The sequence below is a fragment of the Glycine max genome, chromosome 6 (genome assembly GCF_000004515.6).
Source record: "Glycine max cultivar Williams 82 chromosome 6, Glycine_max_v4.0, whole genome shotgun sequence".
Lineage (NCBI taxonomy): Eukaryota > Viridiplantae > Streptophyta > Magnoliopsida > Fabales > Fabaceae > Glycine > Glycine max.
In genome coordinates, this window is record NC_038242.2 from 9,355,831 (window position 1) to 9,376,835 (window position 21,005).

The following is a 21,005-nucleotide window of genomic DNA, read 5'->3' on the forward strand; positions in this document are numbered from 1 at the left end:
GTATATTTCATCAAGAAAGAGAGAGAGAGAAAATGAGAGATATAATGAGAAAGAAAGAAAAAGATTTAAAGAGTAGCTTAATGTAAGAAAAAAGAGGTATAAGAGTATCTGAATTATTGCAATAATTTTATTTTCTTTTGTAACAATTATTCAAATAATTTTAGGAGATGGTTGAAAACTCCCTCAATATTTAAAAATATTACATAAAAAATCCCTTATAATATATTACCCTGTACACCTCCAACAAAAGAAAGTTACTATAATGGTTAAAGAAGCCAAGGAAACTCATCAAGGATAATTAATATGATGTACTCTAATAAGAATGATTCCAAAACCATTCTCTCTCGATAATAATTATAAAATTAATATTAAGAATAAGATATTGATTTTGATTGAAATATACAAAATTATATTATTCATATTACTTTTTATAAGTTCTCTTGTAATCTTTATAATAAATACTTGTTTAACAACCTCCTTCTTTATAATTTATAATGAAAACTTTCTATTTAAAATTGTTAAACCGTTGCTAAGCATATTCTTACTTTTTTCTATAATGAGTTAGTAGATGTTACAGGAGAATTTATAATTGTTTTTCTTACGTATATATGAGATAGGTTGGGAAGTCAAAATGGTTTATACAGAATACAGATTGACAGAGTCCAACGTTGCATTGCAGAGGTTTGGTGTTTGTCATGTCATAAGGCATGGGCGATAGGGTGGAAACGCTTGCCAGATTAGCCCAGTGGAAAATCGACAACTTCGGACTTTGTTCCTACAAAAAATCTGACCCCTTCAAGGTCGGAATCTGGAACTGGTGCGTACTGTGTGTGTGTGTGTTTGTGTTTGTGTATTTGAATTGAATGATCTTCATTCACTTTAAAAAACTTGAGCAGGTACTTTTCAATAGTGAGGAATAGGTACCTCTACATACATCTTTTTCCAGAACCTTCGCAGGTTTTGAAGGATAACCCACCCTTTGCTCGATTCATTCTTCGAGTCTCCAATGCCGGATCATCCCGCAGCTTTCATATTTCCCCTGGTAGGTACCGTACAATACTATACTATGCATCAACCTTCTTCTTTCTTATTAATTAATTGCCTCTTATCAAACCTTAGTTATTTGTTATCATCTTTTTATATTATGTTTTCTTTATGTAGCTCATGTGTTTGTTATGTTCATTTTATTTGTAAAACATGGGAGAAAAGGATTAACTTTTTTTAAGCACAGTGGTAAAGTTCTATTCCTTTTTTTTTTTTAAGTCAAATTATGTGTTTTTCCTGTGGGGGGGGGGGGGAATGGTTTGGTCATTGGTGAAGGATTGGCTATTGCATGAAATTAGGGAAATCACTTTCATTCACTGCTGTGTGATTGGCTGACTGCTATTGGGGAATGCATCCCAAAAATTGAAGGGTGAGTCAGAATTAGTGGTAAATGGGTAAATAGTCCTCTGGTTACTTCTAAGAAAGATAAATTGCTTAAGTTATTCGACAAATTATGATTTAGCCATCAGGGCCAGATTAGTTCAGTAAGGAAGGCTAATTATGATTTTACCATCAGTACCAACACCATTGACTTGGGACTTCAAAATTATGGTTACCAATTATCATAAGTTGCAGGATCTGCAGAATATAGTTACAAATTGATTTTACAAATTTGAGAAGTTTCAACCTAACTATGCAGGTTTTTTTTCACACATTTAACAAATCTACTGAAAATTTTACGCCAATCTTGCCTGGCCCCTTAATTCGAGTCAACCCGTATTTCCGAATCTGTTTATTTGATCAATAAGGCCTTTTTTTTTTCATTTACACCTGAAGTTCTGAGCCCGACGATAGGTCTTCCTTGTCTTCACCTCCTTGTTTGCCAAGAAGAAATAGGGATAATTGCATATTGCAATTTGCATTTTGCAACACAAATTGGAAAAAAAGGAGTTTGAAATTGCAATTACCTATAGGTATAGCAGTTTCAAGATTATATAGTGGAATGTTGACCCAGGTAGCAACTTCATTTCCTTTTGCTTGTAATTCTGCAGTTCAAGAAAAGCTGCTTAGGACACATGACGACTTTGTCTGGCCTGTGGATACAACTTTTGTTGGTCGCTTCATCATTGATGTTGAGTTTCTAGACCTAAAGATATGCCCTCCTAATGTGAGTTCCTATACATGATTTTATTTTATTATTATATTATATTGATGTGCTAAATGGTTATATATTTTCTCGAGCAATATACTAGTTTTCCTCTAACCATATAACTGTTTATCAGCACACTTTTTAACACATTCTTTTAAGCACACTCTTTCATTAAATCACTTTTTACTTTTTAATTTTTAACAAATTTTAATTAATAATTGATATTGTATTAAAAGAAATGTATTAGAAGGTTTGTTGTTAGCACTCCTCTATAAGTATAAACTATGGTGATTATTATTGCAGATGATACCAACCCATGAAGTTGGTTCGAGTTACTTGCTTAGCGTATTGCACTATCCATAGACTGAATCATCCCCAGACCTCTAAACTAGTTTCAGATTTTTGCTGCTTAACCTATGATCTTTTTCTTTTGAACTCAGGGTGGAGAAACTAGTCCTGTATGGCCATCTGATGGAAATTCTCAATCCATTGCATTTCAAAGTAGCATTCTTCGTTGCCTCTCTCGTATGCTTGATGAGGCTATACATGCTGACCTAACTATCATGACAGCCGATGGAAGCACGTTGAGAGCTCATAAGGCAGTTCTCTCAGCAAGTTCCCCAGTGTTCCAGAGCATGTTTCATCACAACCTGAAGGAAAAAGAGTCCTCCACGATCCATATAGAAGACATGTCACTCGAGTCCTGCACGGCTCTTCTAAGTTACTTGTATGGAGCAATCAAGCAAGAAGATTTCTGGAAACACCGGCTTGCATTGCTTGGAGCTGCTAATAAATATGACATTGGAAGTCTCAAAGACATCTGTGAGGAAAGCCTCCTGGAAGATCTCAGCACAGGAAATGTTCTTGAGATGCTAAATGAGGCTTGGCTTTATCAATTGCACAAGTTAAAGAAAGGATGTTTGGTGTTCTTATTTCAATTTGGTAAGATACATGATATTAAAGATGAAATAAATAATTTTTTCCAGCATGCAGATAGGGAGCTAATGCTGGAGATGTTTCAGGAGGTGCTTTCAATTTCGAACCCGATATAGGTTAACTCATGGATCCTGTATATGATATATCGATGTGTATAATAAAGTTTGTTGTTTCTACTTTTTTATTGTACAGTGTAACTTTTCATAATACTTAAGTGTCCTCTGCCTGAAGGCCTGGAGGTTAAAAGGGTAAATGAAAGTGCATTTGAGTGAGCATTTACTACAGGGTATAAGGAAAAAAAATTTATTCATGCTAACCCGAAAGTTAATTAATTACATTTAGTTACATCAATTTCTTTTAAAAATTAATTATTTTTTAAATTTGTTCATTGAAACTTGATATAAGAAATAAAAAGAAATTATTGAAATTAAAACCTCAATTAAATAAAGATATTTTAGAAATAATAACATTAAATGAAATAAAATTAGTTGAAATTTTCTTATATTTAAAATAATAAAAAATGTATTTTTTTTCTTTTTCTATATGAGACCAGAGAAAGTGTGAATTAGGATGAGTATTTATTATCTTAATTTTGGACGATTTCAGTTTTGTAAATATATTTTAATTAAAATTAAGTTAATGGAAATGTTTGAAAAATATTTATTATTATAAATAAATATTACAAATTTTTTTTGGACAAATTTAAAATATTTGTTTGACTACTGTATCAACCTATAAACTTGAGTTTTTTATTTAAGATTTAGAAGAAATGATAAACACTCTCTCACTCACAAAAGACTCTTTCAATAAAAAGATCTTGCTTTTAACAACAACAACAAAAAAAACATATTTTTTAGTTTTATTTTAAATTTTTTTAACACTCACATTGTTACTTTCAATTTTATGGCTTTCTCTCTCGTTTCTATTTACTATAAATCAATTTCTGTAAATTGTTTTATAAAATATTTTTTAAAACAAAAAGTAAAAACCTAATCAAATTAAAATTAAAGAGCACATCATACAAGATACTAAAATTAAAGAAACGTTCCTTTTATTTGTTCTCTTTTTCATTTTTCCTCAAATCAAACGCAATGTGCATTAGAGTAGAGTAACTTCCTCGGTGTAGAAAACCAATGAAAATGGAATAATACAACTGGTTTTTGTAGTTCAGAAAAACACTACAACAAAGATTTTGCCCTTTAATGCAAGGCAACAGAAAAAGAAATGGCATTTTCGTAAAGCCAGAGAGAACCCAAGATATGAAATTCTTGTGGGGATCAAATATATATGCAGTGCTCGCAATCGCTATTTTGTCACGTGACAGTTGTCACCATTTCCCACTATCTAGCTTCATGCGAATCTACCTATAGCTTTTAACGTTGCAGCATCTTTTTTTATCCTTTCTTTCATCTGTTGAATATTATTATTGTGTTGCTGCTGCATAGAATAGGTGCAGTATTGGTTCTTCTAAAAAAAAAGGGGGCAGTATTGGTGTGCATTTGGTGATCTAATTCATCATTCAATTAAACAACACCTTCGATCTAAAATTAAACCAACAATTGAGATCGATCTCAATTGGTATGTATTGTTAAAGAGTGCAACTATTTGGTATGTATTGTTTTGGGTATATAAATAGTAATGAAAATGCAAGAGTTAATTAGGGACTTGATGACTATGAGTGGGTGAAAATATGTAAAATGATTGGATGAAAATTTGGATAAGTAATTAATTTTCGTGTTACTTTTGTATAACTTTTTTCATACTAAGAAATATTTTCCATTTTAAAACCATCACACAGGTATTAAAAAAGGAAATTAATATTTGCACGCTAATCCCTAGCTAGCTAACTCCTCAAAAACTATCTTTCAAACTATTTATGCAGCGGATAATACATTTGTCCCATCATATATAACTTTTTTGGTTGAGTGAGATAATGATACTTAGTTTAAAAGAATATACTCATTAAAATTGTTATAAAAGCAAACGAGCTTATAATTCAAAACAACTAATTTTAAGGTTGGACATCTGATTATCAAGTCTACTTATTAGTCGTGTTGTACCACTAGTGTACAAAGAACAGTTATTATGACAACTCATTCTCATTTCTTCCCTCAACAATCAACGTGACATAATGCAATCCGTTTTTCTTTTTTTCCGAGTTCATAATGCAATGTTATTCCCCTACTATATAAAATAAGAAAAAAAAAGGGTTAAAATGTTAATAATTGATTAGTAATTATTGCCTCTTTTTTTTTTTTTTTTACAAAGGTCCTACTTTATTGATCCCTTTCTATATATTCATATTTCAAAATCCCATTCTTTCACCAATTAACTTTTATATATCAAGATTCATACAATATTAATTTATTCATCCATAATGAGTTTGATACTGTTTTTTTGTCTTGAAAGAAATAAGTTGAGGAAGATTTCATACAATATTAAGTTATAAGCTGAATTTCTTTTATGGTCCGTTTGGTTGCTTGGAAAAAAATGAAAGAAAAGAAAATTTTATTTTTAAAAGTTAAATTTTTTCTTCAATCAAACAAAAAAGTATTTTATAAATAATATTTATTTTTTCTCTCACTTTCTCCCTTGCCAAACGATAAAATGAATCACGGTTTTAGATACCTATGGCCTTGCTTTTTTCTGACGCAATTAATATAGAAAATATAAACATAGTGGCACTAAAAATGAAGTTACTTATCCAGGATAACTAACAACTTTTTCTGACTCTTTCGGTTACTAAAGCAGCCAAGCTACAACAACCATTTTTTCATAAAAATGCATTATGATTGATCACCTTCCTTTCTGTTAACAGGAAAGATAATTACTCTGCGAAAATCAACTACTAACAATAAAAATTTCATTTTATTTTAAGAATTTTTAAAAATATTGCATACGAAAAAAGATATATATATCTTATATATATATATATATATATATATATATATATATATCATTTAATTCCCTTGCAATTTGTATATAGATAGTTACTATTTTAATTCCATATAATTTATATGAATCACTTTCACTTGTAGCTACTCGCCTAACCTAGTCATTAGTCAATATAAATATAGAGACCACTATTACAATTCCAAAAACACACATATATATATATATATATTAAAGAGTCTGAAAGGAAGCTATAGTCTCCATACGATAGAAACGCACCCGCTTCCAAAAAGTTAAAACTGCAGGGAGGTGAAATGGTGATGAAAGTGTGGTGGTGTTTTTCCTTTGCTTTCATTTCAACGGTGTTTATTGGTACCACCGTCTATGGTGGCAATGTCACCTACGACGGAAGATCTTTAATCATTGATGGCCAACATAAAATTCTTTTCTCCGGTTCAATTCATTATCCTCGTAGCACACCTCAGGTACCCTTACTTTTTGTTCTTTTCTTTTCTTGATCTTATATAATTTATGTCTTTGCCATAAGTTCACACTTATTTGTTAATTATGATTTTCCTTTTTTTGGCTACTAAAGTTCATATTGTATATATGTTTCTGGGGTTGAGGACAAAAAGATGATAAATGTTAGAAACATATAAACAGACGAGGGAGTCATTTGGTTTTCGTTGTCTTTGTTAGGTAAGAAATATCAAACAGTGCTCCATTATTCGGAATACTCTTGCAGCAGCTATGGTTGTTCACGTTGTTTTTGTTTTACACTTTTTTACCCTCCTTATAGAATTTCAAATAATTTCATGGGTGGAGAGAGAAAAGAGGAGTAATAAAAAGTTATTAATGGCTATACAAAATTAACAAAAATTAACCTAATTTGTTATTTGACATCCCAACAAGTTATTCAACAGCCGTCAAGAGAGGAAAATAAAATAAAAATATAGATATAAATACGATAAGTTATATATAATGTGATAGAGTGAAAATAGAAAAAGAAAAACTATGGATATCAGTTACGTGTATAAATGATAGAGTGTGCAAATATCATTCTTCAAAAATAGATGTAAAAGAATCAAGATTGACATGATCTAGCAAGACAAGCTGTTTCTGTTTAGTGTTATAAATTATAAATAATACAAGCAACTTGCACGGTCTTCTAATTCTATTTTATGAACCATGGACATGAATTCTTCGTGCTTTGTTTAACTACGTAATCATTTTTTGTACTTTTAATGGCATCAGTTTATGTTATGTGTAGCAGTGTAGGTATCAGTTCACATGGGGATTAATTAGGGAGACCCTTGACTCCTTGAGAGATAGATCGTTCTCGCTTTAGTTTGTTCTTTTTAATGATATATAGTTTGACTATTATGTGTTTTGGGACTTACACAATTTCTTTAAGAAACTCCGATCTTTCACTCCATTCTTGAGGTTTGACTCGATCTCCTTTAGTTTTTTATTCAAGGATCGGATCTCATTGGAGTCAAGCCGGTAGGATTGGGCTTTTTTTTCACACTGAATCTAACTTAGTTGTCCTCTAGACTCCTTTGGAGTCAATTATATATACTTTTTGTTTAGTGGGCTAAAGCACTCGGGGCAAAACTCTCTAATTAGAGGAATTGAACCAAAGAGTAGTACTCTTCTAGACTCGAATGTAAGCACAATAAAATACACAAATTTGATTGATCTTCCTGCTAATATAACATTATTAATGACATTTATTTTATAAATATCTTTAAGTTAAAATTTGAGTATTATCCCTCATAAATATAAAAAATCCAACAAGATTTTGTGGAATAAACACTTCCTGAATTTCAATAATGATTAAGAATTTTAGTAAATTCATTTTTTTATCTCATATAAATCAAATCTATACACCTTACATGTCATAATAATTATCATGTAAAAAAACAATAAGTTTCAAAATAATTATTATTTTAATTTTTTAATATAATATTAATTATTTTTTCACTTTTATCTCTTATAATATAATAACAAACAATAAAATCTATAATTTATAAATAAATTAATGATAAAAATGTTAAATTTATAAAATTATTATTTTATTTTATCGATATTAAAATAACCTATGACTGGTATGGACATGTATTAAAGCAACTCACATATTATCGTCGAAGGTTAACTTTTAGAAAATCACAACTATGCAGCGAGTATTTCTTCAAACCTAACGAAATAAATATTCAAAGTTGAAGAATGTCTTAACTCTCACATAATGTTGAAAGGGAAACTAAGACGGGATATGATAGCTAGTTTGTGTGGCAATCAGTGCTTGGCTGATTGGCAATTGCACTGTCTTACAGTTGTGTGACACTTCTTGTGATACAGATTGCATTAATTAAAAATATTTTGCCTATAAAAAAATGATAGTTTGGGATAATGCCTAGCTGTTAGAGATAATAATATATACTTTTTATAATATTAAATAATTCACATATTTATTATGCTTGATGGATTGATAATAAGGTTCAAAACTTAGGTAAGTCACGTTACAAGGACTTGTGTTAGAGTTGTAGTTTTAAAATATAAAAAAAACGAATCATTTGTGTCCTCGATAAACAATTAAGCTTATGAAATTATTGGTTCATAGTAAAATTTTAGAACTTTCATGATCAAATAATCTAGAGTTAGATCATTATTAACTGTCTCTTTATTTTTAGGGGCAAAAACTTGAATTTAAGTTTTGGATAAGTGATTTTGTGTATTATCCGTGTTTTAAACTAAAAGAACTCTTGTGTGGAAAAGCATATTATATAGAGTTAAACTTAATAAAAAATACATGCTTAATTTTTTTTAGTTTGTTAATTCGTGACACCTAATTTGTAGCAAACTTTTATGGTAGTTTAGGATGGTGCCTACTGCTAAGATGTTAAAGATAATAATGATATATAACTTTTAAAATATTAAAATAATTCACATATTTATTATGCTTAATGGATCAGAGGAGGTTCAAAACTTAGGTAAATCACGTTACAAGAACTCGTGTTAGAAACGTAATTTTTTTTAAAAATGAAATCATTTGTGTCCTCTATAAACAATTTAAGTTTTTAAAATTATTGGTTCATAGCATAATGTTAGAAATTTTTATGATAAAATAATATAGAGTTAGATCATTATTAATTGTCTCATTATTTTTAGGGAAAAAGTTGAAATTAAGTTTAAGATAAGTGATCTTTGTGTATTATCCGTGCTTTAAACTAAAAGAACTTTTACGAGGAAAAGCATATTATATAGTGATATAATTAAAAAAAATACGTGCTTAAATTTTTAAGTTTGTTAATTCTTGACACCTAATGTGTAGCAAACTTGTATGCAGATTCTCAAATTCTCTTATTGGGTCCAATACTAATACCAACGAAATTATTATTATAAAAATGAGAATACTATGTAGAATCTCGTTATATTTTATATTTTATATTTTATTATATATTGATTATTATAAATATAAATTCATAAAATCAAATAATTAGCTTTTCTTGGAATTCACTAAAAAAAAAAATTCTTTTCTTGGGTCGACCATAGCTAGCTTATAATGTTGTTCTAACATACTCGTTAATTTTCACGTGAAAAAAATAATTGTTCATTAATTGAGCCATTATATTCATTCATGTATACTTTGTAACCAAATTTTACGAATTAGCTTTATTTATTGACACCCGGGGGGCAATCATTTAATGCAAGTTGAATTAAATTATCAAAGAGTATAGTACTAAACACACAAATGTGTTAAAAAGGTTAAACAATGACATTTGAGTACAAAACATCAAATAGTTAACAGCTCAAGTATGAATCTATTAGGAATGATGAGAACATAAACGACATTAATTATAACTTTTTTTAATGAACGGAATAAAAGTGTCTACATTTGAACATTAAAAAACATTATATTAATATTAATGTATAATACAGAAGCTCACATAGTAATTTAGTCAAATTTAAAACCAACTAGATTCAAATGAAGCCAGGAATGTTGGTATTGAGCAGTTGTGTGCTTGAAGGGGTAAGCAAGAGCAATATGAAGAAAGACACATCTCTAAATAGTGAATTGCAATTTGTTCTTAATTAACAGATGTGGCCTAATTTAATTGCCAAAGCTAAGGAAGGTGGATTAGATGTCATACAAACTTATGTATTTTGGAACCTTCACGAACCTCAACAAGGCCAGGTGATCAAACTCAAACTCGTCTACATTAATCTTCAAGTTGTCATTTCCCCTGTATTTTCTTTTTAAGCTCATTGCTTGCAAGCTGAATAATGTTGGTGATTTTTTTTACTTGGTTTGTAGTATGACTTTAGAGGAATGCGTAATATAGTGAGATTCATTAAGGAAATTCAAGCACAAGGTTTATATGTAACCCTCCGAATTGGACCATACATTGAGAGTGAATGCACTTATGGGTAAGTCCCCCTTTCCTGCTATTGTTACTTATGCTAACGAATTTTCCAACACAAAGGAATTGCTATCATGCTATGAATTAAAACATATTCATATTTTGCTTTCATTTAAGTTGCTTTTGGGAACTTTGATGATACTAAATAATATGATAATTGGTTACGTAATAGAAGAAACTGACTCGCGGTTTTTGTTGGTGCAGGGGTCTACCGTTATGGTTACATGATATTCCGGGTATTGTATTCAGATCTGACAATGAGCAATTCAAGGTATCAACTCTAGTTTTTGTGACCCTTCTATCGCTGTAATTTGAACTACGTAAGCGTGGTAGTTCATCTGTCTCTAGTTGCTTTATCCAACTTGCTCTAAAAATTATTAAGTATTTGGGTCATGTCTCCTTAGAACTTAACACAATTTACTCTCAGCTATACTTTTCACTCAAATTTGGTATTAACGGATTATTCATTAATGGCAGTTTCACATGCAAAAGTTCTCTGCAAAAATAGTCAACTTGATGAAATCAGCCAATCTTTTTGCTTCACAAGGAGGACCAATCATACTATCGCAGGTTTAAACTTCAAACCAACAACAAAGACTTGTCAATTATATATCACTCAGTTTTTTTTTATTTGTATTTATAAATTATAAATGTTTTATGGTCAATGTAGATTGAGAACGAATATGGGAACGTTGAAGGGGCGTTTCACGAGAAAGGATTGTCCTATATTCGTTGGGCTGCCCAAATGGCCGTGGGACTCCAAACTGGTGTGCCTTGGGTAATGTGCAAGCAAGATAATGCTCCTGATCCGGTGGTTAGTCTCTAAGAATTATTTTACTTTCCATGGATTAGTTATTATATTAGGGAAATACTTAATAGTACGAACAACTTCCGCACGAATGTGACGAAAACGGTTTATGATAAGTTGATAACTTATCATGTGAATTCCGTCAAATTTACCTTTAATTTCTCATTTTTTTGAACTTCAATTTATCCAATAAAATGTGAACACATCATTTCGTGCCTTGTTCATGCTTAATAATTTCGTAAGCAGCGCTCATTATATTATGACATCTCTAAATGAAGTCATGTAATCTGCAGATCAACACATGCAATGGCATGCAGTGCGGAAAAACTTTCAAGGGGCCTAACTCGCCTAACAAGCCTTCACTATGGACAGAGAATTGGACAAGTTTGTACGTTCTTGTGAAATTCTGCATTACAATTTACAAACCATTTTTCTTAAAAGTGTGGTAATCAAAGCGTTTCAGAAGACTAATGCCATTCCTTTCACCTTAAAAATTGTAGTTACCAAGTCTTTGGTGAAGTGCCGTACATAAGATCTGCTGAAGACATTGCATATAATGTTGCCTTGTTCATTGCAAAGAGAGGAAGCTATGTCAATTACTATATGGTATCATCACTGCCCACCACCTTTCTGTAACCGTTTCTCTTGTCTTTTCCTTCTCTTTATTCCCAGCATTTAAGACATTATTGTCTTTTAAGTATCATGATGGATTTGTTGCAGTACCATGGAGGAACCAATTTTGACAGAATAGCCTCTGCTTTCGTAATAACGGCATATTATGACGAAGCTCCACTGGATGAATATGGTACGTTCCTTTCCTTTCTCCATGTAAGTAAAATTGTAGATATTGAATCACTACGTGATTGACTATGCTAAGTTAAGCAGGTTTGGTTAGGGAACCAAAATGGGGCCATCTTAAGGAGCTTCATGCAGCAATCAAGTCATGTTCAAATTCTATACTTCATGGAACTCAAACTAGCTTCAGCTTGGGCACACAACAAAACGTAAGAAAACTAAACAGAACGTCTAGTTATTTTCCTCAATTGTTATCTTCTTTTTAACTGGCATAAAAAAGGGAATCGAGCACTAGGTGAATAACCGTGCAGTCCGTACTAGTATTTGAATCGCAAACTACAAATTTATAAAACACTCCAAAAGATGGATCTTCTAAACAAAATCCATCACTCTTTCTCAGGCTTATGTTTTCAAAAGGAGCTCAATAGAATGTGCTGCCTTCCTGGAAAATACTGAAGATCAGAGTGTCACAATCCAATTTCAAAATATTCCATATCAATTACCTCCCAATTCAATCAGTATTCTACCAGACTGCAAGAATGTAGCCTTCAACACAGCCAAGGTAAAAATCAAACGCTCAATATATATACTGTCATTTATTTTAAGACAACATCTACTGGGCAGTTTCTTCTTTTTGCTATCATCCTTTGATCATTATTCTTTGTATTAACGTTATATAAATAAAATGGTGCTAGTAAAAGGCAATTCATATTTTATGCACTTTGTAGGTAAGCATTCAAAATGCCAGAGCAATGAAATCGCAGTTAGAGTTCAATTCAGCTGAAACATGGAAAGTGTACAAAGAAGCCATCCCCAGCTTTGGCGATACTTCATTAAGAGCAAATACACTATTAGATCAAATCAGCACAACAAAAGATACATCTGACTATTTGTGGTACACATTCAGGTAAAATGGCAACATACATACTTATGCCAGCTGCATTTAAAGATGCTTGCTATACCATCATTACTCTTTACTGAGATTCTTGTTGACATCTTGTTCATGCAGGCTTTATGACAACTCTCCCAATGCTCAATCCATTCTTAGTGCATACAGCCACGGACATGTTTTGCATGCATTCGTCAATGGAAATTTAGTAGGCAAGCTCTAAACCTCAACCCTGAGGATCCCATGTTTTAGGATAGAAGGAAAACATCTTTTTTGGATAGAAGTAACTGTATCCATATGGTTATAGACATGATTATTACCCAAATATCTCTTTATAATGCACATTTTTTTCTTTTATCTTCAATGCATTAATACAAGTTGAGATGCTAACTTTAGGTTCTATACATGGAAGTCACAAAAATTTATCCTTTGTCATGGAGAACAAACTCAATCTTATAAACGGGATGAACAATATTTCTTTCCTTAGTGCAACAGTTGGATTGCCGGTAATTGTCTCAATTGTTATGACTTCTTTTTTATTCATCATCAAGTAAATGAAACCGCTTAAAAATAACATATTGAAATAATCTTCATGTATATTTATTTCTGCATGAAGAACTCGGGAGCATATCTAGAGCGCAGAGTTGCTGGTTTGCGTAGTCTGAAAGTTCAAGGCAGAGATTTCACTAATCAAGCATGGGGATACCAGGTGATTATCTCTAAATACTGAAATGCTGACTTAGTAGACTGCAATGAGACCTCAATTATTAATCATGTTTCTTCTATCATAAATTTTATTGACATAAATGTAGTTCTCAGGATTTAGTTAACATACATTGCTTTTCCTACAATGTTCACTCTTCTGAACAAATTTCTATTCAATCTACCCCTATATACTATCATTACCAACTGCTTAAAATTTCAAATTATAAGAAATGTGTGCTTGAACCATCAACTCTGATTGATAACCATTTAAAATAAACTTTGTATATTGCATGCTAATGTTGAATTTTTGCATGAAGATTGGGTTGTTAGGAGAAAAATTGCAAATCTACACAGCTAGTGGATCAAGTAAAGTTCAGTGGGAAAGTTTCCAAAGCTCCACTAAGCCACTCACATGGTATAAGGTATATATATTATCAATTATCATCTTTTAAATTTGTTGTTCCATTTTTTCCTCAACCGAACATGGATATTGAGGGAAATCCAACCAAACTTGTTGAAAGGCCTTTATGCTCGAGTTTGTCACTACCCTTTATTATGGATTGAAATCACTTTACCCTCACAACTGCTCACCATTTATATACAATATTGTTTTAACGGTGCACTAATATTTTACCTAAACTTATTGACAGACCACATTTGATGCACCAGTGGGCAACGATCCTGTAGTGCTTAACCTTGGTTCTATGGGAAAGGGATATACTTGGATTAATGGTCAAGGTATCGGTCGATATTGGGTATCTTTCCACACACCACAGGGAACTCCATCACAGAAATGGTATTTGCCTCTACCATATTCAATTAAATAGAAAAATAAACACACTTTTTATATAATTGTGTAGCCACTTTCATAATGGGAAACCATATTTGTGAAAAATAAAAGATAATTTCTTTTGCTAAACATTCTTTTAATTTTTTATTTTTCAAACAAAAGTAATAGATATTTTCTTCTGGCTTAGAAATTCAGATTTTACACTGCTTATTTACCCGACAATTGTTTCCTGTCTGCATGTCAAGCATTTATTTACTTACAATTGAACATTTTTATTCAGGTATCACATACCCCGCTCCCTCCTAAAATCTACTGGGAACCTACTAGTTCTACTAGAAGAAGAAACTGGGAACCCATTAGGGATCACTCTAGACACAGTTTACATCACATCGCAGTGAAAGATCACACATCATGAGTAAACAATAATGCTCTATCTTATTACGTGGATGCAGAGATCCCAGATGTATAGCTAAAGGAGAAATACGTTAGCATGGCCCTGTATCTCATTCTCCTTCCCCTAGATACATATTTAGACATCTCCAAAATTGTGAGGAATTTTCAATATCTTCATTGATTGTCCTTGTCAACAAGAATCCATTCTCTTGGCAGATGATACTTGTCATCATTAAACTGGTAATACAAATTACACAATATAAACAAGAACAAACAAATAGAACTTGAGGCTTTCTGTAACTTTTAGGCGTCCTAAACGATCATTTCCTTATAGTACAAAACTTTTTCAAACTAAAATAACAGACTTGTGTTTGAATACTTAATTCTTTATTTTCTTCATACCTTCAAATTCTGATTTACACTGCCAACGTACCTAATAATTTAATTACTCTCCTACATGCACATGAAGAATTTTTTCTTACAACAGAACATATTTATTCAAGTAACATACCCCAGTTCCTAAAACCTACTTGGAACCTTATAATAATATATAGCATTTGATCGTACAACAACGACAAACCTTATCTTACTAGGTGAGGTTTCATATATGGGTCACACAATGCCATTCAACACAGTTAAAAACTAAAGCTTCACGAATATTATTTAGCATGAAGTGCATGGGAGAAAGTCACTCAATTAGGATTCCAATTATGAAGGAGGAAAGACAGGATTTGACAGTAATATTTGAAGGAGTGTAAGTTATGAGGGGACAATAAATAAACACCAACAAAGTCTTATCCCACTAGGTGAAGTCGGCTACATGGATTACATAACGCCATTCCTAGATGTTGGGGTTTTACATAAGATTCCTATGTTAGTATTAGATCATCAGGCAAATATAATCAATTAGAAGTGCACAGGAGAAAGTTCATTTATCCAGGATTTCAATTATGAAAGTAGAAGCACTAGTGGCAACAGTACAATTCAAAGGAGCGCAAGTTATGAGCTAAAGGAAAAAAAGTAACACAAAGTAATAGTATATACACAAAGAAAGTTGCAATGAAGAACTCAACAAATCATATTAATTTTCAATACCAATGCCCGTGTGAATATTACCCCTTCACAAAGTAACTTCCGGCATAGCTCTTAAAAACTAACAAAAAAAATAGGTTGCTACCATTTAATACCATGCATGCAACAATTTATAGTAAAAGCATTAAGGGAAGTGTCAAAAACTCAAAATTACCATTTCACTTGAGGAAGTGCATATTTACACATCAATATTTCATTAAACAAAAAAAAAGAACATGTTCAAACAGATAATGTGATCATTACACATATAATAAGAACCAAATGAGCAAAAGATAAGTACTTTTATCAGCAGGAGCTAAAAAGTAAATAACAAATTAGGTGAAGTAATTATTTACAGGGAAAGTAAAACTCCAAGTCAAATAACATGGGGAAAAATACATCTTTCTTTTCTTTTTCTTTTCTAATGAAGAAGAAAGCTGTAAACTATTGGTTACAACTTACAATAGATTAATCAAAGCTAATAAAATGCAGAGAACAAAAATAAAAGCCAAATGAAGAGCAATCAACAGTGCGAGTAATAGAATAACCAGCGTGATATCACCATGTTCTACTTAATGAATTCTTGGCAACAGCATGTCACACCTACATCTTGTCCATTTATATCATGAGAACCACACCAACTGTAGATCTCAATCTAGTTGAAAAAAGAAAAGTTAGTAAATATCTGCCTGAAAGTTGCTCTAATCCGTAATTTATAATGTCAAGATCGAAAGATTGAAGTTGCTTTTCTTACCAACTTCTTCTTCGCTGCCTTCTATCTTTGCAGCATTGCGTTGTTTAACAGTCAACAAATGTGAAGGTAGGAGGGCTTTTTGTGAGGGTAATTCAGCTATGAACAATAGAGTCTGCGCCCAGCCAGCATATTTACCATATTTGGTTACAAACGCCTCTGCAACACGATCGCAGAGCTTGGGTGTCAACTGGGAACCTGCAAGCTCAGGTAAGAGATACTTGGTGGCAATCTTACCCAAGTTTAAAAAAGAAACATCCAAATTAACACTCAATCATAACATTCTACAATATGCAATAATCAATCAATCAGTAAAGAATAAATAACAACTTTTTGTAAGCTTACCCGCCACACGTGTGTGTCAACAGGAACAGCATGGTGCTGATCAAGCGAAAAGAGAGCAATGCAAGCAGCCACTTTAGGACCCACACCGGGTAACGTACAAAGTGCAGATATAACATCTCGAAGCTCCATCTTACGAAGAGAACGAAGCCATTCTTCGCCTCCACCGGGTTTTGATTTCAATGCATTAATCGTACCAATTATATATTTAGCCCTAGTAACAGACCAATCACAGTCACAATCACAAATTGAATAATCAAAACACACATCGTAGTAGTTATGTTTACCTCACCTGTAACCGAAACCGGCGTCTCTGAGTTGTTGCTCTGAGACGGAGGAAAGTTGTTCCAAAGAAGGGAAAGCGTGGAACTGAAACTCTCCAACGTCTCCCACGTGAGTTCCCAGGGAGGACACGTAATTCACCATTTTCGTGATTCTTCCGATGTTGTTATTAGAAGAGCACAGAAACTGAATCAAACACTCGAAAGGGTCTTGCCGGAGGACTCGGGCGCCGCTTAAGTGGTGCGCGAGCTCGGCGAACCTTGCGTCGGAAGCGGAAAACGTCTTCCATAAGTCGGCGAGCGAAACGGTGGCATTTAGGAAGTCAAGCAGGGCAGTTTCGGCGGTGTCGGAGTGGGAGGGGGAGTGGAGGCAGTAGGAAACGTCGCCGTTTTGGAGGTGCTTGAGGGAAATGAGGTGGGGCCCGACGACTCCGGTGTATTGTGAAGGGGCGGTGTTTTTCCAGAGGAAGGTTTGGCCCGTGGGGAAGGTGAGGGGTAAGGAGAGTTCGTGGCGGGTGAGGCTGAGAGGGGCCCAGGCCCGGGCTTTTGCGGTGTTGAGGGAGTGGCGGGCTTGGGTTTGTGGAGTTGGGGGTGTTGAGGGAGGAGGAGGTGGTGGGGTATGTTTCTGGGATCTTTTTCTCTTGTTCGTCATCGCCGGGAACTGGATGATGGTTCTCAAATGCAACGACTTCATTCATGTGGCCATATCAGGTCTGGAGGAAGGGACAGCGTAACGGGTCGGATCGGGGAATGATGAAACATTGTTTTTTTTATCAGTAGTTTAAATAAATAAATAAAAACCACTCTCCTTAGCTCATTTGTCAAGTAACTCTACGGATGATTCATTTATAATTCTCTCTCTTGTTTTCATCTATCCCACATCAAGGAATTTTTTATTATTATTTCTTTTTCTTTTCATTATTTTTATTTTCTACTTTTTTATTAACCAAGAAAAGGAAAAAACAAAATTATACAAGACAAAACATCATCATCAGTTTTAGCTTGACCAATCAATCACACATTAGTGAAAATTTAATTCTTTGCAAAAATATTAACACAAACATTTATTTTTTAGAAAATATAAATGATATGAATCTCATTGAATAATCAAAAGTAATTTAATAGATATAATCATCATCACAAATAAATGAATCAAAATGGACCCTTGTCAATATTTCACTTCAAAGAGAGGGATGTCATTGAATTTTTATTTTTTTTTACTAGAAGAAAATTATATCACTTAATTCATAATCAAAGGATAAATATATAATGAAATACAATCAAGGATTTAGATGCATAAACATAAAAATCTGATGCTCCAACTTTATTTTTATCTCGTGAGAATCAAAGATGATATTAAAATATTTATAATAATTCATCCATCCTAATTAACTTATAAATTATCTGAATTTACTACTGAGTTTAAAAAATTTACTTCTACATTTTGACAATAAAACTTGGAAATTTGATGAACAGCTGCACCGGTAGTTATAGTATCAACGACTAACTTGCAATCAACCTCAAATTTGATATTATGAATACCAAGATCAACTACCCAACATATTGCTTGATAAGCTTCAGCTTCTAAAGGATGTGGTATGCCTTGATGGGTGGAGTCCTCGCCTTGGTAATAAAATATTGACCTAATTAGTATTTTAGTTCCTGAATAATGATAGTGTTTTTTTTACATTGAGAAATGTACAACTTTTTTTTCTCATATCTTAAACTACATATTTTTTATTCTATTTAATGCACTATCTTTTATTTTTAATTCTAAGCTAAAGGTTATATTTTTCTTTAAAAATTATTAATAAGTAAAATAATATTATTACAAAAATTAAATTATTTGCCATAAATCTAAAATATAATGCAAACATTTTGTTGGTTAGTTTAAGTGAATCCATACTCAATCTTTTAATGTCTTAGGTTTGAAGTGATTGAGAAGAGAAACTTCATTATTAATTATCAACAAATATGATGAATTTTGCATTTATAATATGATAAAAAAATATTTATATATTTTAAAATATCAATTTATAATGAGTTTAACTATATGAAAATAAAAATTGATCTTATATAATATAGATGTTTTTTAATAATATTTTTTGTTTTCGTTTTTCGCAATAAGTACCAAAAGTAACAATGCTAGAGTTAAGTTGAGTTACAAAACCTCGCAAATTGATCCAAACGTATAAACTTTGAATATTGCTACATTTAATTGGATAAATAATTATTTTTGTCTCTAAATGTGTATTTTGCTGACAAATGCGTCCATGAAAAATAAAAATATAATTTTTAATCCCTGAAAGTGTAAAAAATACAACAAATATATTCGACCATTAACTTTCGCATGTCACCTTAATAAAATAGCATGTGTGATACAAATGGATGAATTTGTCTCTGAAATGATTGTCAACATGGTCATCTTTAATTGTCAACATAAATATATATTTGTCACATACTCTTTTCACAAACCCTTGTTTTCATGATTATCTTGTTCTCCCATCTCAAAATCGATCACCACTGGCGCCGTCAGTTGCATCGCCACTAATCACTACTTGTATAACTGTTAGTCGCCATCACTATCTTCCTCCAACTCTCAAGCCTCACTTCTCTCCTAGTCTCTCTTAAACTTGACCCTTAAACTCACTTGTGTGTTGTAGGTGAAGGGAATAGAAAAAAAAAGGATGAAAACAAAGAGGAGGAGACATATTTGTTATATAATATTTTATTAACTTTTCGTCTTATCACTCTCTAGGAATATGAATAAGGTAAATAGTCATTTTTTTCTATGAATGTGTAATTCGCTAACAAATTCATCCCTAAAAGATGAAAATATAATTATTGAAAATGTAAAAAGTGCAACAAATATATTTGATCGTTAACTTCCGTCCATCGCCGTTAATAAAATAACCAATATTCAAAGAAGTGAAATATGAGATATATTTATCTTTTATTTATAGTAGATTGTGATTAATTATTATAATTTGAAAAAATTGTAATGATTGATACATTGTTACGATATTTATTTTGGTAAATTGATACAATGTTTATTTTGGATAACTTTTATTGTGACAGATAAATTATGGTTGATAATCAATATTATTATCATTATTATTATATTTGTTTTAAATTATGTTTGCCAATATATTTTTTTAAGTGATTATTGTAATGTTATGTTTGTAACGATAAAAATGATAAAGATTTATCATAAAATTATATTTTATCCTTAAATGAAACAAAATTTTGGATTTAACAAATTAGTTTAACAAAGAATGATTGACATTTTGATCCAAATAATGTTGACATTTTGGTTCAATATAACGTATTGACATTTAAGTAAAAAAAATATTGACATTTTTTTCCAATAAAAATTGATTGACATATAGGTTCAAAAATGATATTTTTGTCAAATTTAATTAATATGGTTATGTTGATAATCATTTTAGTGATAAATTTATTCCTGTGTCTCACATAAATCATTATTAACTGTTATGGATGAAAGTCAATAAAATATATTTATCGTACTTTTTATCTTTTTGAATGATTAAATTTTATATTTTTATATTTGAGAGATCCTTTGAGTGATTAAATTTTATGTTCCGGACACATATTTATTAGTGAATTATCCATTAAACAACAAAATTGATTATTAGTAGAATAAGTAAAACATTAAAAAGCGACGGAGATACTAAAAGCAAACGCAAATACAGCATCTCCACCCATTCGTGCGCAGCACCGCCTAATAAGAAATGCACGTTAAGACCACGCGCGAAGGAAGTAAACCCCCCAGAATT

At 31.7% G+C, this 21,005-nt stretch overlaps 3 protein-coding genes across 3 annotated transcripts; 2 read left to right on the plus strand and 1 right to left on the minus strand.

Annotated features, from left to right (window-relative positions):
- Positions 1-560: 560 nt before the first annotated feature.
- On the plus strand, positions 561-3,323 carry LOC100787262 (BTB/POZ domain-containing protein At1g21780). The gene is made up of 4 exons (XM_003526596.5): positions 561-817; positions 897-1,042; positions 2,037-2,152; positions 2,575-3,323. Exons 1-4 carry the CDS (start codon positions 708-710, stop codon positions 3,184-3,186), a joined length of 984 nt encoding a protein of 327 aa, XP_003526644.1. The 5' UTR covers positions 561-707; the 3' UTR covers positions 3,187-3,323.
- A 2,882-nt stretch (positions 3,324-6,205) lies between these two features.
- LOC100789220 (beta-galactosidase 16) lies at positions 6,206-15,071 on the plus strand. Its single transcript, XM_003527894.5, has 18 exons — positions 6,206-6,447; positions 10,062-10,157; positions 10,278-10,390; positions 10,588-10,654; positions 10,861-10,953; positions 11,054-11,197; positions 11,485-11,579; positions 11,692-11,797; positions 11,912-11,996; positions 12,077-12,195; positions 12,387-12,548; positions 12,715-12,893; positions 12,996-13,087; positions 13,272-13,381; positions 13,492-13,584; positions 13,898-14,002; positions 14,231-14,376; positions 14,651-15,071. The coding sequence occupies exons 1-18, from the start codon at positions 6,277-6,279 to the stop codon at positions 14,766-14,768; spliced, it is 2,094 nt and encodes a 697-aa protein (XP_003527942.1). The 5' UTR covers positions 6,206-6,276; the 3' UTR covers positions 14,769-15,071.
- A 1,048-nt stretch (positions 15,072-16,119) lies between these two features.
- On the minus strand, positions 16,120-18,032 carry LOC100789749 (N-glycosylase/DNA lyase OGG1). The gene is made up of 4 exons (XM_006581526.4): positions 17,220-18,032; positions 16,931-17,141; positions 16,589-16,817; positions 16,120-16,489 (listed from the first exon to the last, which is right to left on the minus strand). Exons 1-4 carry the CDS (start codon positions 17,900-17,902, stop codon positions 16,485-16,487), a joined length of 1,128 nt encoding a protein of 375 aa, XP_006581589.1. The 5' UTR covers positions 17,903-18,032; the 3' UTR covers positions 16,120-16,484.
- Between the last annotated feature and the right edge of the window lie 2,973 nt (positions 18,033-21,005).

Coding starts and splice junctions, on each gene's coding strand:
- LOC100789749 (XM_006581526.4), bottom strand. CDS start 17,902: ATGAAGTCGTTGCATTTGAGAACCATCATCCAGTTCCCGGCGATGACG. Junction 17,142..17,219: donor GACGCCGGTTTCGGTTACAG/GTGAGGTAAACA, acceptor GTCTGTTACTAG/GGCTAAATATATAATTGGTA. Junction 16,818..16,930: donor TTGACACACACGTGTGGCGG/GTAAGCTTACAA, acceptor AACTTGGGTAAG/ATTGCCACCAAGTATCTCTT.
- LOC100787262 (XM_003526596.5), top strand. CDS start 708: ATGGGCGATAGGGTGGAAACGCTTGCCAGATTAGCCCAGTGGAAAATC. Junction 818..896: donor AAGGTCGGAATCTGGAACTG/GTGCGTACTGTG, acceptor AAACTTGAGCAG/GTACTTTTCAATAGTGAGGA. Junction 1,043..2,036: donor CAGCTTTCATATTTCCCCTG/GTAGGTACCGTA, acceptor GTAATTCTGCAG/TTCAAGAAAAGCTGCTTAGG.
- LOC100789220 (XM_003527894.5), top strand. CDS start 6,277: ATGGTGATGAAAGTGTGGTGGTGTTTTTCCTTTGCTTTCATTTCAACG. Junction 11,798..11,911: donor GCTATGTCAATTACTATATG/GTATCATCACTG, acceptor GATTTGTTGCAG/TACCATGGAGGAACCAATTT. Junction 14,377..14,650: donor GGAACTCCATCACAGAAATG/GTATTTGCCTCT, acceptor ATTTTTATTCAG/GTATCACATACCCCGCTCCC.